Source organism: Ranitomeya variabilis, chromosome 1 (genome assembly GCF_051348905.1).
Source record: "Ranitomeya variabilis isolate aRanVar5 chromosome 1, aRanVar5.hap1, whole genome shotgun sequence".
NCBI classification, from domain to species: domain Eukaryota; kingdom Metazoa; phylum Chordata; class Amphibia; order Anura; family Dendrobatidae; genus Ranitomeya; species Ranitomeya variabilis.
The window spans coordinates 1,053,178,717-1,053,195,536 of NC_135232.1; the positions used below are offsets into that span (position 1 = coordinate 1,053,178,717).

Here is a 16,820-nt window from a genome sequence, read left to right on the forward strand (position 1 = left end):
TCATCCGACAGAATTGAATCATACGATGCTCACATTCTGATCAAACGCTGATCAGAGTTTTATCAGTGTGTGACTTGCATAACTAACCCAATTCTGAGAAAATATACCATCAAATCAAATAATCAAATAAAGATTTAACCAAAGCCCCACATGCACATTAGCTAAAAGATGTCCACACCAGATAATTTTAGGAATACCAATTCACCACCTGATGATGGTTTGATGAAAGTCAGCTAAAGCCAGCCAAAGTTTTTTCTAACCTGATAGATAATGTCACAGGAGTGAAGGATCGGGCAATCAGAATTTATACCTCTGACCCTTTTTATTTTCAGTGTAGATAACCTGCTGAGCATTCTCTCCACTCTGCATATTTAGAACACTTGAACGCTCCACCAAGAAGAGTGATTATGTGATAACTGCCTGTAGAATGACAGCTACCTCCTGTGTATGACCAAAATTACACTACATACACTTATACACAGGTTTAGGGAGAAAAACATAATGGTATGACTTCTTTAAGTGATTCGATAAATTTGGTGCATGTTTAGGGCCCAGTCAGACAACTGTATAAATCAGAACGAGATCGGAACGCAGTGCACGGACTGGTTGGCAGCTCTCACGACCCAAATGTGACAGCTGCATAGAAATACATGGAGCTGTCATGCTTGGGTTGGGAGAGCCGCCGGCCAGGACACTGGTACTGTCGATGAGTGAGATAGCCCGTCTTATTTTAACCCGTCTAACTATAACTCCACCCACTTAATACCCCATCAAATAAAACATGGACATCATAACTTCTTATGGCCACAGCAGCCTTTATTTAAACAAACATACAATGGTAAAAAGCACAAAATAATTTATAACACGCTGGGAGGGGTCCTTGAAGCTCCCAAAATCTGATGATTACCAAACATAAAAATGTGAACATAAAATATACCATAAATTACTCCCAGCCGTTACCCCACTGGCTCAGGAGCACCATAACCACAAGGGTTCCTTTGTTCACTTAACTTCCTGGGGATCCGACAATCCCTTGCCGCAACTCCCCCCAAAAATTCACCACATCCAGAACAATATTTTAATTCCAAATTGAGGAATCCATATCCCAATGGATCCCCCAGACCAATTTTTAACCAACTTCAAGGACCCCCCCAATCGTCAAAGAATCACCATGACCTGAAAAATTGCCCCAAAAAATCCACCCAAAAACTTACCCTAGGACCATAAAGGGCAGGAGGGACAATTCTTGACCACAGGAGCGGGAACTGAGAGGGTGCCACCCCTGACCTGGCCATATGAAAGACCCCACACAGTACCATCCTACTAATTTGATGTCCCCACCCCCTCCAACCCATTGTCATGCTGACTTCCGTCCACGCCATGCGGGGCTCAGTTCCGGCCAGTATGTTTTTAAATGGCTAATTTAGTGCCTGAAATTTTTGTCAAAGTTTGGTCCATTTTTTTGACTTTTGGTGTTGCAGATTAAGCCAAGTCTACTTTTTTATGAGACCATCGCCTTTTCACCGAAGTCATGTCTCCTTGTCAGACAAGGCCCCAGAGTGTCCCAAACACAAAATAAATAGGATGCGAGATAATAGATCAGTCACAACAATGTGATCTAGCTTGGCCAGTTCTTCCAGTTTCCAGTCTCAGTAGTTCCCTCAACATTCTTTGGTTCTTGTTTTGATATGTTGATCCTGAATATCAATTCCTCTTTCCTCTTGAATGTAATAGAAATGACCGTAAATCCTTTAGAGGGATGCCTCTTGAACAAGCCTCAACACGACATACACCTAAAGTCCACACATGATTTATCTATTACACATTTTATAAATTGATCCTAGAACAAAAATGTGCAGAAAAGAACAATACAAAACACGTGAATGGGATTTTACAGAATTTTTATTTACAGGCTGCAGAAAAATTAGCACAAATCGGAGAATGTTTCTGATATTTAAATCCGATATATCTTCTGGACTGGATAAGGATATTACCCACTGGTGAAATCTGTGGGAAACTGTGTGGAAAAAAAATCACTGTTTTAAAAAGAATCTACTCTTAGATCTTCTACAATAGGGCCCCAATCAGATGTCTTTTTTCACAAATGAGGTTTTATTGAATACAGTATATACCCATTATAGTCTATAGTGCTGTTCACAAGTCTTTTTTTTTCGACTGTAAAAAAGAAGTAGGGCATGTTTACCCTTGATTTGGTGAACAAACGTGTTCATTCAAGTGAATGGATCCGCGAAAAAATAAAAAGCGTCCAGGAGTCATCTGAGTGCTGTTTATTGGAAACAATGGTTGTCTTGGCCATCAATACAAATCCAAGCCCTGACGGATGTAGCGATGCTGTTCATCTGACCGTCAGCCATACATGTACCGCTCACGTGGCCGAGCCCAACCTCTGGTTCTAGGAGCTGTCTAGTGTAAGATTATCTTATACTGTAGATGTACTTGTTTAGGTTATATGTCTTTAATCAACCACAAAAGTCTATACAGAAGTACTCAGTAAACAAAGGAGAAAAGATGCATTATTTTATTTCTCAAATGGAAGCCTATATGTAACATATACAGTGCCACCATACGCTTCCGTCCAAGGTATACATCCGGAAATCCTTCCAACACATACCTCTGACAAACAAAGCAAACATCCTGAGGATGACAGAAGTGTCTACCAATGGTATGTACACTTTTAATATACATTATAATTGAATTATTTGCATTATTAGGATCTTAGTCATTGCTAATGTACTTAAACTGACTTTAGATGAGCTCATTAAGGAAGCATTTCCACTTCATGATTATCAGGAATTTCTAGAAATGCTCGTTTTCCAGTGTAAACAGGCAACTCATAGAGAAAAACCCTTGTTTGTTGAGTGGAATTATTTTTTTGCTTGCTCAAAAAAAAAAAATCATCATTCTCGGCAGCACATTGTCCTGTGTAAACAAGACCTGCGCTGCAGAGAGCAAAGGAAAACTATGCAAATTGAAAGATTATTATTATTTATTTTTAAAGCACCATTGATTCCAAGGTGCTGTACATGAGAAGAGGGTTTATATACATATGATACATACACTCACCGGCCACTTTATTAGGTACACCATGCTAGTAACGGGTTGGACCCCCTTTTGCCTTCAGAACTGCCTCAATTCTTCGTGGCATAGATTCAACAAGGTGCTGGAAGCATTCCTCAGAGATTTTGGTCCATATTGACATGATGGCATCACACAGTTGCCGCAGATTTGTCGGCTGCACATCCCAAAGATGCTCCATACAAGGCAGGATGGATCCATGCTTTCATGTTGTTTACGCCAAATTCTGACCCTACCATCCGAATGTCGCAGCAGAAATCGAGACTCATCAGACCAAGCAACGTTTTTCCAATCTTCTACTGTCCAATTTCGATGAGCTTGTACAAATTGTAGCCTCAGTTTCCTGTTCTTAGCTGAAAGGAGTGGTACCCGGTGTGGTCTTCTGCTGCTGTAGCCCATCTGCCTCAAAGTTCGACGCACTGTGCGTTCAGAGATGCTCTTAGGCCTACCTTGGGTGTAACGGGTGGCGATTTGAGTCACTGTTGCCTTTCTATCAGCTCGAACCAGTCTGCCCATTCTCCTCTGACCTCTGGCATCAACAAGGCATTTCCGCCCACAGAACTGCCGCTCACTGGATTTTTTTTCTTTTTCGGACCATTCTCTGTAAACCCTAGAGATGGTTGTGCGTGAAAATCCCAGTAGATCAGCAGTTTCTGAAATACTCAGACCAGCCCTTCTGGCACCAACAACCATGCCACGTTCAAAGGCACTCAAATCACCTTTCTTCCCCATACTGATGCTCGGTTTGAACTGCAGGAGATTGTCTTGACCATGTCTACATGCCTAAATGCACTGAGTTGCCGCCATGTGATTGGCTGATTAGAAATTAAGTGTTAACAAGAAGTTGGACAGGTGTACCTAATAAAGTGGCCAGTGAGTGTATATTGCGAGGCTACCTCGGACAAGTCTTGGCACAAGCCACTCCGTCTGGCAGATTCCAGAGTAACCCCAACCTTCACCATTAGAACCCAGAACAGAGAATGGGTCTTACAACAGGGTCCACTAGATTGCTTCCATGGAGAGGCTGCAGTCCGGAGGAGTCGACCAGAAGCAGGAAGGGTCACTCCACAGAAGAATATTTTACGCTAATCGTCCAAAATTGCATTAAAATGGTTTTCTAACACTTAATATTTCAAAAACCGAAAAACCATTCATTGCAGGTTCCATTAAACACACCCAAATACATTATTTCTTATTTTGTTAAATTTAATAGGGATTTTTCAGCATCTATTTACCACCTACACTTTTGGTCCAGCTGTTTCCGGACTACATTTCCCATAATGCTGTGTGTTGGCATCTTAGCCAGCTCCTGATCTGAGAAGAGGAGCCGACCAGCACATCGCCAGCTGAAGAAGCTGCAGGTCCAGTCCGCGTACGCCATGTCACAGATGACGCTCTGATTATTCAGCGTGAAGGATCTTGATAGCAATGTACAGATCGTCCTCAGAAAATAAAATAAAAATTCTCCTTGTGCAAAAAGAAAGAAACCTGTTAATCAAGCTGCTCACAGGACTCTTATGCCGATTCTTTTTAAAACCATTTGTTTTTTTCTGAAACTTTGCGATGTTTCAGCTTAAAAGGTAATGTTTTCGTAACGGATTACCTTAAAGGGGTAGTCCGAAGGCGAAATAAAATTTTATCTATATCCCTATTCATAATCTAAGCCATTTTCTAACATATTTGCTTTAATAATTCCCTACTGTTCCCTATTTTTTTACTTACTGTCGGAGGAAGATTTGTTTGAGAGCCCCAGTGCATCCTAGGATACTCAAGCGAAGCGTCATCAGAGCGGCGAGCAGAGGCTACGGTCACTGTCACAGAGCCTGCCGCCTCCTTGAAACGTAGCGTGATCTGTATTACTTGTTTCAGGGGCTGGGGTGGACACTGCTGTGTCCCTGCATTGCACGATGTGCACAGTGACAGAGACCACACTGTGCAGTGAAAGGATTTGCGGGTTTCTGAATCAGGGCAGGAGGGTAGGTATGGGTTATACATACTCTAGAGCTCGTCCAGTGGGCGCGACCTCGCTCCATACACTTTAATGGAGCGAAGTCTTGCCCTCTAGTCAGCCATGCACACTGGACAGCCACATCACTAGACGGGGCGCGGCCTCGCCCTATGCACATGTATGGAGCGAGGCTGTGCCCACTAGCCGGGAGTATGTATAACACATATGTACCCTCCGGTCCTGGCTCAGAAACCAGTGAATCCCCACAGCGCACACACAGATGAATATACAAAAACACCAGCAGTACACCTATAGGTAAATATACTAAACTCGACTTAATTATAAATAATGAAGAGAATCCAGAGTTTTTACGTATAAAAAATATATTTTTATTATTTCATATAATTTAATAAGTTTTTCATTATAACAAGTATAAAGACTTTCCTCTGCTCCTAGCATTGTGATGGTATGCCTTTCAGCTAACCCCCAACTTACTGTGTGATATTTATGACCTTGTTTACTTAGTCTTGATTGTATGCATCTGGTCGACCCTTAATTCTCTGACCAAGATGAGCAGAGACCACTCCTCTCTGCTCCACACCTGACCGCACTTAGTTTTCCATATATTGCATAGCACAAGTCTGCTAGACTTCAGTCTGCCGTGTGATTTCTAGAAGTGTGTTCTAAAAGTGTGGATTACATTAGAATTAAAACCTGAATTGGAACTGAAGGTAACTGAAGGTAACTGGCCAGTCACTGTAAACAATGTTTCTGTTTGTTGTCACTTTTACCCCTATAATCTTTCACTTTCTACAACCTCCCCCAATCCCCACACCAAGTAAGGAACTGTTCATCTCCTCTTCAATCCTCCCCATCCATCTCACCTCCTCCTCAGAACTGTTCCTTAACATACAATCCTCTGTCTCAAAGCACAGGCAGCCCCCTCACGCTCTCTCCTGCTCCCACCTGCTAACACTATCTCTGCTCCTTCTCACTGCTGGTGATATCTCTCCAAATCCTGGTCCTCCTCACCATATTCCCACAGTCATTTCTACCTCCCATCCACGCTCCATCACAAACTTCCGTAACCTCTCTAACCTTATACCCATTCGCCCAGCCCCCGCTTCCCCAGTCCCACTAACAGGAGCTCTGTGGAACGCTCGCTCTGTCTGTAACAAGCTTTCCTACATCCATGATCTTTTTGTTACTACCAAACTTTCCTTCCTCGCCATCACCGAAACCTGGCTCACCCCTTCTGACACGGCCTCCCCTGCTGCACTCTCTTATGGTGGCTTCCACCTTTCTCACACACCCCGCCCCAGCAGCAAGCATGGTGGAGGAGTTGGTTTTCTCCTGTCAGATAACTGCTCCTTCACCCCAATCCCACTGCCACCCTCTGTTACCCTCCCTTCCTTTGAGGTGCACTCTGTGCGCATCTACTCCCCCTCCAACCTCCAACTGGCTGTCATTTACCGCCCCCCAGGGCCAGCCACCACCTTCTTTGACCACTTCACCACCTGGCTACCTCATTTCCTTTCTGCGGACATCCCCACTATCATCATGGGCGATTTCAACATACCCATTGACACTTCCCTCTCAGCTGCCACTAAACTTCTATCTCTCTCTTCCTCCTTCGGCCTCACTCAATGGTCTTCTGCAGCCACTCACAAAGATGGTCACACACTGGACCTCATCTTCACCCGCCTCTGCTCCCTATCTAACCTCTCTAACTCGCCTCTTCCTCTCTCTGACCACAACCTTCTCACATTCTCATCTCTCTCCACTCCATGTCTAGAGTCCCCACCCCACAAACTTTCACACCCTCGCAGAAATCTTAAACATCTTGACCTACATTCATTCTCTGAATCCCTCCTCCCTCTCACAGACATAATTTCCGTACACAATGCGGATGACGCTGCCGCTCTATATAACACCACAATAGCTGTAGCTTTGGAATCTGCTGCCCCACTTACACATACCAAAGCTCGCAAAATCAACAGACAGCCCTGGCACACCAGCCTGACCAAAGAACTGAGGCGAGCTTCCAGGGCTGCTGAGCGCAGATGGAAAAGATCCCACTCCAACGACCACTTAATCGCATTCAAACAGTCCCTCACTACTTTCAAGACCGCACTCGCCACAGCTAAACAAACCTACTTCTCATCTCTCATATCCTCGCTATCTCACAACCCTAAACAGTTATTCAACACCTTCAATTCTCTCCTCCGTCCCCCAGCACCTCCTCCCTCCTCACTTATCTCTGCTGAAGACTTTGCCTCATTCTTCAAGCAGAAGATTGATAACATCAGAGACAGTTTTGGTCAACAAGCCCCAGAGCCCTTCCTCCCAACTTCCCTACCCTCCACCTCCAAAACCAACTACTCCACCATTACAGAAGATCAACTCGCCACTCTACTCTCAAGATCGCATCTCACCACCTGTGCACTTGACCCGCTCCCAACCCACCTCATCCCAAACCTCACCACAATCTTCATCCCAACCCTAACCCATCTCTTCAACCTATCACTAACAAATGGTGTTTTCCCCTCAAGCTTTAAACATGCCTCCATCACACCTATCCTCAAAAAGCCCTCTCTTGACCCATCCTCTGTATCTAGCTATCGCCCTATATCACTTCTCCCCTATGCCTCAAAACTACTGGAACAACACGTCTACCTTGAACTGTCCTCCCATCTCTCTTCTTGCTCCCTCTTTGACCGCTTACAATCTGGCTTCCGGCCACACCATTCCACTGAAACTGCCCTAACTAAGGTCACCACTGACCTTTTAACCGCCAAGAGCAAGCGACACTACTCTGTTCTCCTCCTCCTCGACCTGTCGGCTGCCTTTGACACAGTGGACCATTCCCTATTATTACAGACCCTCTCATCCCTTGGCATCACAGACTTGGCCCTATCCTGGATCTCATCATACCTAACAGACCGGACATTCAGCGTCTCCCACTCACACACCACCTCCTCACCTCGCCCCCTATCTGTCGGAGTCCCACAAGGTTCAGTCCTTGGGCCCCTGCTCTTCTCCATTTACACCTTTGGCCTGGGACAGCTCATAGAATCTCATGGCTTTCAGTATCACCTCTATGCTGATGACACACAGATCTACATCTCTGGACCAGATATCACCTCCCTACTAACCAGAATCCCTCAATGTCTGTCCACTATTTCATCCTTCTTCTCCGCTAAATTTCTGAAACTTAACATGGACAAAACAGAATTCATCATCTTTCCCCCATCTCACGTGACCCCCCCAACGAACCTATCCATTACAGTAAATGGCTGCCCACTCTCCCCAGTCCCACAAGCTCGCTGCCTCGGGGTTATCCTTGACGCTGATCTCTCCTTCAAACCACACATCCAAGCCCTTTCCACTTCCTGCCGACTTCAACTCAAAAATATTGCATGAATCCGTTCATTCCTCAACCAAGAATCTGCAAAAACCCTAGTCCATGCCCTCATCATCTCTCGTCTTGACTACTGCAACCTCCTGCTCTGTGGCCTCCCCTCAAACACTCTCGCACCCCTCCAATCTATTCTAAACTCTGCTGCCCGACTAATCCACCTGTCCCCCCGCTATTCTCCGGCCTCTCCCCTCTGTCAATCCCTTCACTGGCTCCCCATTGCCCAGAGACTCCAGTACAAAACCCTAACCATGACGTACAAAGCCATCCACAACCTGTCTCCTCCTTACATCTGTGACCTCATCTCCCGGTACTTTCCTACACGCAACCTCCGATCCTCACAAGATCTCCTTCTCTACTCCCCTCTTATCTCCTCTTCCCACAATCGTATACAAGATTTCTCTCGCGTATCACCCCTACTCTGGAACCCTCTACCACAACACATCAGACTCTCGCCCACCATCGAAACCTTCAAAAAGAATCTGAAGACCCACCTCTTCCGACAAGCCTACAACCTGCAGTAACCACCGATCAACCAACCGCTGCACGATCAGCTCTATCCTCACCTACTGTATTCTCACCCATCCCTTGTAGATTGTGAGCCCTCGCGGGCAGGGTCCTCACTCCTCCTGTACCAGTTATGACTTGTATTGTTCAAGATTATTGTACTTGTTTTTATTATGTATACCCCTCCTCACTTGTAAAGCGCCATGGAATAAATGGCGCTATAACAATAAATAATAATAATAATAATAATAAAGACAATTTTGTCAATATGGACAATAAGATGATCCCATTCAGGTGAGAAATAAACGCTGTAAAAAACGCTGCTGCACAGGACTGACTATGTGCTGGAATTCTAATTTTCTTTACTGACTGCCCAAGATAAATAAATAAAAAATAAATAATAAATAAAAAATAAAGTGCAATTGGATACAATTTTAATATAAATGACAATACCCTATTAATGTCAATATTTGTTGCGCAATTACGTTTCTATAAATCAAAGACAGCGGGTGTCACATATATACGAAACGATCCAAAGCTGGGCACTGGTGGTATAAAGATGCAGACTCCTAGTATAAATAAGTATAGGACGCGCTATTGCGCAGATTCCACAAGTCCATAGGTGTCACACCTTGTTAGAAGAAAGACCGCACATGAATCATATAACGAATTATAAAGGTTATTTACCCATAGTAAGTAGATGTCAGTCCTGCGAGCGTTTGTTGTCCCGACGCGCGTTTCGCGAGAAAAGACTCTCGCTTCCTCAAGGAAGGAAGCGAGAGTCTTTTCTCGCGAAACGCGCGTCGGGACAACAAACGCTCGCAGGACTGACATCTACTTACTATGGGTAAATAACCTTTATAATTCGTTATATGATTCATGTGCGGTCTTTCTTCTAACAAGGTGTGACACCTATGGACTTGTGGAATCTGCGCAATAGCGCATCCTATACTTATTTATACTAGGAGTCTGCATCTTTATACCACCAGTGCCCAGCTTTGGATCGTTTCGTATATATGTGACACCCGCTGTCTTTGATTTATAGAAACGTAATTGCGCAACAAATATTGACATTAATAGGGTATTGTCATTTATATTAAAATTGTATCCAATTGCACTTTATTTTTTATTTATTATTTATTTTTTATTTATTTATCTTGGGCAGTCAGTAAAGAAAATTAGAATTCCAGCACATAGTCAGTCCTGTGCAGCAGCGTTTTTTACAGCGTTTATTTCTCACCTGAATGGGATCATCTTATTGTCCATATTGACAAAATTGTCTTTATACTTGTTATAATGAAAAACTTATTAAATTATATGAAATAATAAAAATATATTTTTTATACGTAAAAACTCTGGATTCTCTTCATTATGCACACACAGATGAAGTTGTTCCCCCCTTTTGCTGCTATAAAATGTTTGCAGCTACAACATGTTTCCTCTGCTCCAGAGTCCAGTGGCGACTTTACACCACTCCAGCACTCCAACAGTTAGCCTTGTGCTTGGTGATGTAAGGCTTGCATGCAGCTTGGACATGGCCTTGGACCCATGATATGAAGCTCCTGGCACATAATTTTTGTGCTGTTGTTAATGCTAGAGGAGCTTGCGACTTTTATGCCCTCTGCTCCACAGCACACAATCACCCACTCTGTGACTTTACAAGGTCTCCACTTTGTGGCTGAGTTGCTGTGGTTTGCAAATGCTTTCACTTTTCTGTATCACCCATAGTTATTTGTGGATTATTTAGGAAGTTAAAAATGTCATCAAATGATGTGTTACAATGGTGATGTTCAATTACAGGACCATGCTGGTATCAGTGATCTCTTTAGATCAACCCATTCTTCTACAGATATGTGTAGCGGCAGACTGCTCTGCTGTGCCGTACGTCCACAGCGTCCATTCCGCAGAGGCCAGATGTTACAGCATAGTGGATGGGATTTCCTGCGGAGGTTTACCTGCGGAGACGGACATGCGGCGCGTCTTTCCAGACCGCAGCATGTCAAATTATATTGCGGAGACGCTCTGTCTCCGCAAGATAAATATCACCATCCAATTTATAGGACGCGGTGATTCAGCACGGTTCAATGAACACATGCGGAATCACCGGCATTCAAAAGCTGGCAGCGCTTTGGATGAAGTGGACATGTGCTGCGTCCAAAGCGCTGCCGTATCCTGACCGTGGAAACATACCCTAACACACCGGGGGAAAATTGAATGAAAAACCTGAATTCAATGCTTTTGTCCATATAGCCTAAAAAATAAATATATATATAGTGTGTATATATATATATATACATATATTAAAAGTAAATAGGCAGTGGTAATAGGCAAGGTTGGTCATGTCACCTGGATCAGGTAAAAATCCCACGATGCAATGGTGCTTTAGCAGCAATAATGTCACTTTGTTATAGGAAACATGCCAGGATAACTTTAATGGTTAAACTAATGGTATTATTGGTTTAGGGAAAGAAAAACAATAAAAATGTTACCAGTTTTGTACTAATCTGACATGCTGTAGTCAAGAAATTCAATTTTTAGGCTACATGTAAATTAGTAAAAAATGGGGGCTTGTCGCTGTGCATGGACACACCCCGAATGCACTTCCAGGCTAATTTGCATGTGGCTGCAAAGCATGATTTCTCAGCCTTCTATTACTACAAAACAGGTTTCATTTTTATTATTCTTTTCTTTACTTCTAGAGCCACAAGACATTGTGGTCCCAGGTTCTCTTTAAGTTTATTACTGGGGTCCGCGAGGTCGAACCTCCTCTGATGTCGTGTTTTGGCGTTGTGCCATCTGTTTGGAGACGGCTTCTTTCCACATACACATTTCTGTGTCTGTTTTGTGACTTTCGCTGATTGGGTAGGGTACAGCGAGGTCTGTGCCCCAGGACACGGCGGGGATAACTATAGGCTCATGGATTCCGGTATGTCACTAAGACCTTAGGCATTACTTAGGATGACGGGCTCAGCTTTCATGTCATAGGAACTAAGCTCTGTGCAGACCTTGTGGAGAAAGCGATGTGCGCACACACTCCAGGTACAGCGTGACCTGCCCCCACCACTCGCCATGGCTCCGCAGTATCGAGCCTCGCTGTGTACATATGACACACGGGTGCAGGCAGATTGATGTCACAGTTTCATTATGCATCTTGCCCGGCTCCTCCTTGTCAGCCATACCTGACTCACCTCATGAGATCATGTGTAACCACACACTATGTACAGCACAGGATATTTCGTCACCACCATGGAAATCACATGTACAGATTTATCACTCACCTTTGTGACCACGCAGTCACGCCATCCCATAGCTACAAGTCAGCCGCTACCTGCATTTCCCAACACAAACAAACCACAGCACTAAGTGTGAATCAGAGTATTACACGGCAACATAAGAACACTATTCACACCAGTCACACGTCACTGACATAGCAGGACGGTAGGGTAATGAACGTAGCACGAGTGGTTTATGGTGGCCGTGCAAATCCCTGACTTTGACTTATTCTGTGTATAAAAAACCCGATCTATGGGTCTGTGGGAATCATGACATCTATGTAATCCGTGTACAGTCCGTGATTAAGGGCTCATTGACGCGTCCAATTTTTTCCAGCTAAGAGAAAAATGGGTCCATTATTCTGATCAGTGTGTCATTTGTCTTTTTCCATATGCAGAGAGAGAAAAAAAAATGTCTCCACCTTCTCCTTTCTGATAGGCCGTGAAAATCGGAACGAACCCGGATGTCATCTGAGTGCAGTCCGATTTTTTCACGGACCCATTGACTTGCATTGTCGATTTTGATCTGACCCTTGGATCAAAATCGGAAATGTCTCTACGATGTTTCGGTCTGCAAAAAATCATGTGCATGTGAATGACCCCATAGACTACGACTGGTACAGGTGCTATCATTGTCAAACACAGATAATACTCCTACGTGAAAATCGGACTTCTGAATGAGGCCTAATTTTGTAATGGATAAGAGAAGTTTTGGAATGTTTTATTGATTTTTTTCATATGTGAAAATCACTGATGAAACACTGATGGTAAAATCTGACCCACCGAGCAAACACTGATGAAAATCATATTAAAAATACCGATGATACTTTTATAATTTTTTGTGGACAAGAAAAATCACTTATGTCTGAATGAGGCCAAAATTGTATTGATAATTATAGTAGCTGTTTAAGCCCCATGATACTGTGCAATTCTGACACATTTAGGTTAGAAGGATGCCAAAAAGATGCCCTTTAGTCTCAGTCAGACAGCAGTGATTTTTCTCGCACGTGACAGAACAAACTGATCATCAGTTTTTGTATAACATTTTAATGATTATTTCATGTACAAGGAAATTGGAGATTTGTGGATGAAATCTGCCAGCTGAATAAGACGTAGGATCAGATGTATTGGAAATAAAAGATAGTGGTTTTATTTGACGCGTTTTGAAGTTCAGATGACTTCTTCCTCAGGACACAACCACATGTATTTCAATGATTATTTCATAAGTGATTTCCTCATGTTTCTCCAACCCATAAAATTGTAAAGGACAGACAGCACAAGATTGCACAAGAAAAAGCATCCGTGTGATCTTCATAGGACATCCAACAACCAGGTTTGGACTGGCCCACAGGAGAACAGGAGAATCCTCTGGTGGGCCGCAGTGCAAGAGCGGGACCCCACCCTCTTATATGAGCAGCACTTGGCAATATATACATGAATCACTATGTACAGACAGAGGCGGCATCTTATTCATATAACAATCTACCCAGTTCATTGTTATATACATTTGTGATTGAGGATAATGTCACATTTACATGTAGCTGAAAAGTGGGGCCCTGGTGTTGGTTACTGTTGGGCCCTTGGCACCCCAATCCGACACTGACAACTGTGCAGGATCTGTCACCAGCACATTGACAGGACTTAAAATTGTCACCTTACACAGACAACATTTTTTTTCCATTCTTGCCTTAAAAAAAATCTGTAAGGCTGTGTGCACACGTAGCAGATTTTTTGCGCGGTTTTTCGCTATAAAAACGCTATAAAACCGCGAAAAAAAAGCTCACATTAAGCATCCTATTTAATAGAATGCAATCCACATTTTTTGTGCACATGCTGCGTTTTTTTCCAGAGCGGAATCGCATTCCAGAAAAAAACGCAGCATGTTCATTAAATTTGCGGAATCGCAGGGATTCCGCACACCTAGGAATGCATTGATCTGCTTACTTCCCGCATGTGGCTATGCCCACCATGCGGGAAGTAAGCAGATTATGTGCGGTTGGTACCCAGGGTGGAGGAGAGGAGACTTTCCTCCACGGACTGGGCACCATATACGGTAATTGTTAAAAAAAAAAGAATTAAAATAAAAAATAGTGATATACTCACCTTCTGATGGCCCCCGGAGTCTTCCCGCCTCTCAGCGGTGCACGCTGCCGCTTCCGTTCCCATGGATGCTGTCTGCGAAGGACCTGCGATGACGTCGCGGTCACATGACCGCGATGACGTCACGGTCACGTGACCGTGACGTCATCGCAGGTCCTGTGCACACAAAACATCTATAGGAACGGAAGCCGCTGAGGAGATCGGCTGCCTTCGGAAGGTGAGAATAACCATTTTTTTTTAAATTATTTTTAACATATCTTTTTACTATTAATGCTGCAGACGCAGGATCAATAGTAAAAAGTTGGTCACACTTGTCAAACACTATGTTTGACAAGTGTGACCAACCTGTCAGTCAGTTTTCCAAGCGATGCTACAGATCGCTTGGAAAACGCTAGCATTCTGCAAGCTAATTATGCTTGCAAAATGCTAGTTTTTAGCAGGAATATGCATGCCAATTCCGCATGTGATATACCCGCAGCAGGAGTTGCAGAATTGCCGCGGAAATTCTGCGACGTGTGCACTTAGCCTAAATGTTTTTTTCCATCGCTCCATCGCTCCACTTGGAGTATGACAGGATGTATAGCTCTCAAGAAGATAGTAAAATAAAGGAAAAGGGACATGAAAGAGAAAATTTGCATGGTGAAAGACTATTGTCACCGTATCTACTGCAGCAGTCGCTCTGAGGTTCTGTGCACACAATGTTTGTGTCCGGCAGATTCCGCCTGGATCCTGCCTGAAATAACCCTCAGTAAACATGACAAAGAATTGCACATAAGCATTGCAATATCAAAGCAACTTCTTTTTTAACTCTTCAAGCTTTGAAAGCCATGAAGTGACTGTAAGAAGTGACCGGTCCATTGTTCACGAGGCTTCCATTATTTTATATTACAATAAAAATAAAAAATAAAAAACACAACGCTGCAAGAATAAAAAAAAAAACCTCTACCAAAACCACTTCAAAACCTCTTTGGGTAAGAAAAAAGAAATGCATCCAAAACATTCTCTAAAATAAAAGCATTTCTTGAAGTGGTTTAGGTTTGGAAAATTGTGCAGAATATGGACTTTTCCTGAAAGTCCATTGTAGAGGACTCGGAGTTATTTTTTTCTAGAGCTAATGTTTGGGTCTTGATTGTTTTCAATGGGATTTAGATTCTGGTTCAAGTTCAGATACAATTCTGGTACCCGAATCAAACTTTGGACTAAAGTTCGGGTGGTGTACCAGAACCCAAACTTCCACGGGTCCGCTCATCCCTAATGGTAACTCATTTTCACAGGACAACCCCTTTAAATCTCATAGAGTCGATATAACACCTACAGTGCACTGAAAGACAGTGTGAGAGTTCAACCAAATCTATAAAAACCACGGGCTGCACTCGGCTGCGGAGAAACCTTCACACGTCGATGGCATAAATGGACATATTGGGGCATATTTACTATCATAGTTGGGCCAGAATTTGGGCAGTACATGCACCGTCATTTTGGTGACGCAAATTATGCTTTTCTAAAGGATCTTGAAAAAAAATCATTATTTTGTTGAGTAGTAAAATGTGCCATATTTAATACTTTATTAACGTGGTTTATCTTTTAGGTGAAAAATACTACTTTAAAATATGCCACCAATGAGGAGGTTTTAAAAGGAAACAGCGGAATATGTGCCAGATGTGATCAATCTGTCGGATCTCCTCTTCTATGTACATTAGGCAGCATGAAAACCAATCATATAGTTCTTCGTGGGATCATCACAACTCCCAGCAGAGAAAGACAGTTACACCGACTGGGGGTTATGGTTGAGCAAAAACTAGACAGACTGCACTGTGTGGCTAATGTAATAACAATAATGGTATTTCTATAGCGCCAACATATTCCACAGCACTTTACAATTAAGCGCGGCCATGTACAGATGATAAAGACATCACAAAGTAACACACAGTTCACCAGTCACAGGAGGAGTGCGGGCTACAACTCCCAGCATACACTGACTGTCACATAGACACCTCATTCTTTACATGATATACACAGCAGCAGGTGGCGGTCCGCTCCGAGGGAGTCCCACATAGAAGAGGCAATGGAGCCGCACTCACCTGTGTCACACACGGTTCCTGCAGGTACATCTATCAAAGCTGGCGCTGACTCTCCCATTCTTCAATCCAGGAATGATTCCCCTGCGCTGTCCCCTCCAGAGTCCCTGTCCCCTGGCACTGCTGTCACTACAGTGCTGTCAGCCCTGGTCCTGCCTCCTGCCAGCCTCCCCTACATTGTGTGACTCAGTGAGGTTCACACCCATCACAGAGGCTCAGGATCTCCTCAGCCTAGATTTCCTCCTCACTATTACAAGGCTTTGCATTGCTTTCATTCTTTTGCTCAGGAGACACATTTCGTGTCTAAACATGAGACCATCGGTAGTGATCCCACTCAGAAACCTAGAATCACCCACAGCGTTCAGTCTAGAGAAGCACGGTGACGTCTAATGATCTGCTAT

General features: G+C 43.6%; 1 protein-coding gene across 1 annotated transcript in view; it reads right to left on the reverse strand.

Annotated features, from left to right (window-relative positions):
• NIPAL1 (NIPA like domain containing 1) overlaps positions 1 to 16,555 on the reverse strand; it is a 36,452-nt gene extending 19,897 nt beyond the window's left edge. Inside the window, exon 1 of the mRNA XM_077279810.1 lies at positions 16,423 to 16,555. Within this exon, the coding sequence (XP_077135925.1) occupies positions 16,423 to 16,480 (58 nt within the window). The 5' untranslated portion in view covers positions 16,481 to 16,555. The remainder of the gene's footprint in view (positions 1 to 16,422) is intronic.
• Between the last annotated feature and the right edge of the window lie 265 nt (positions 16,556 to 16,820).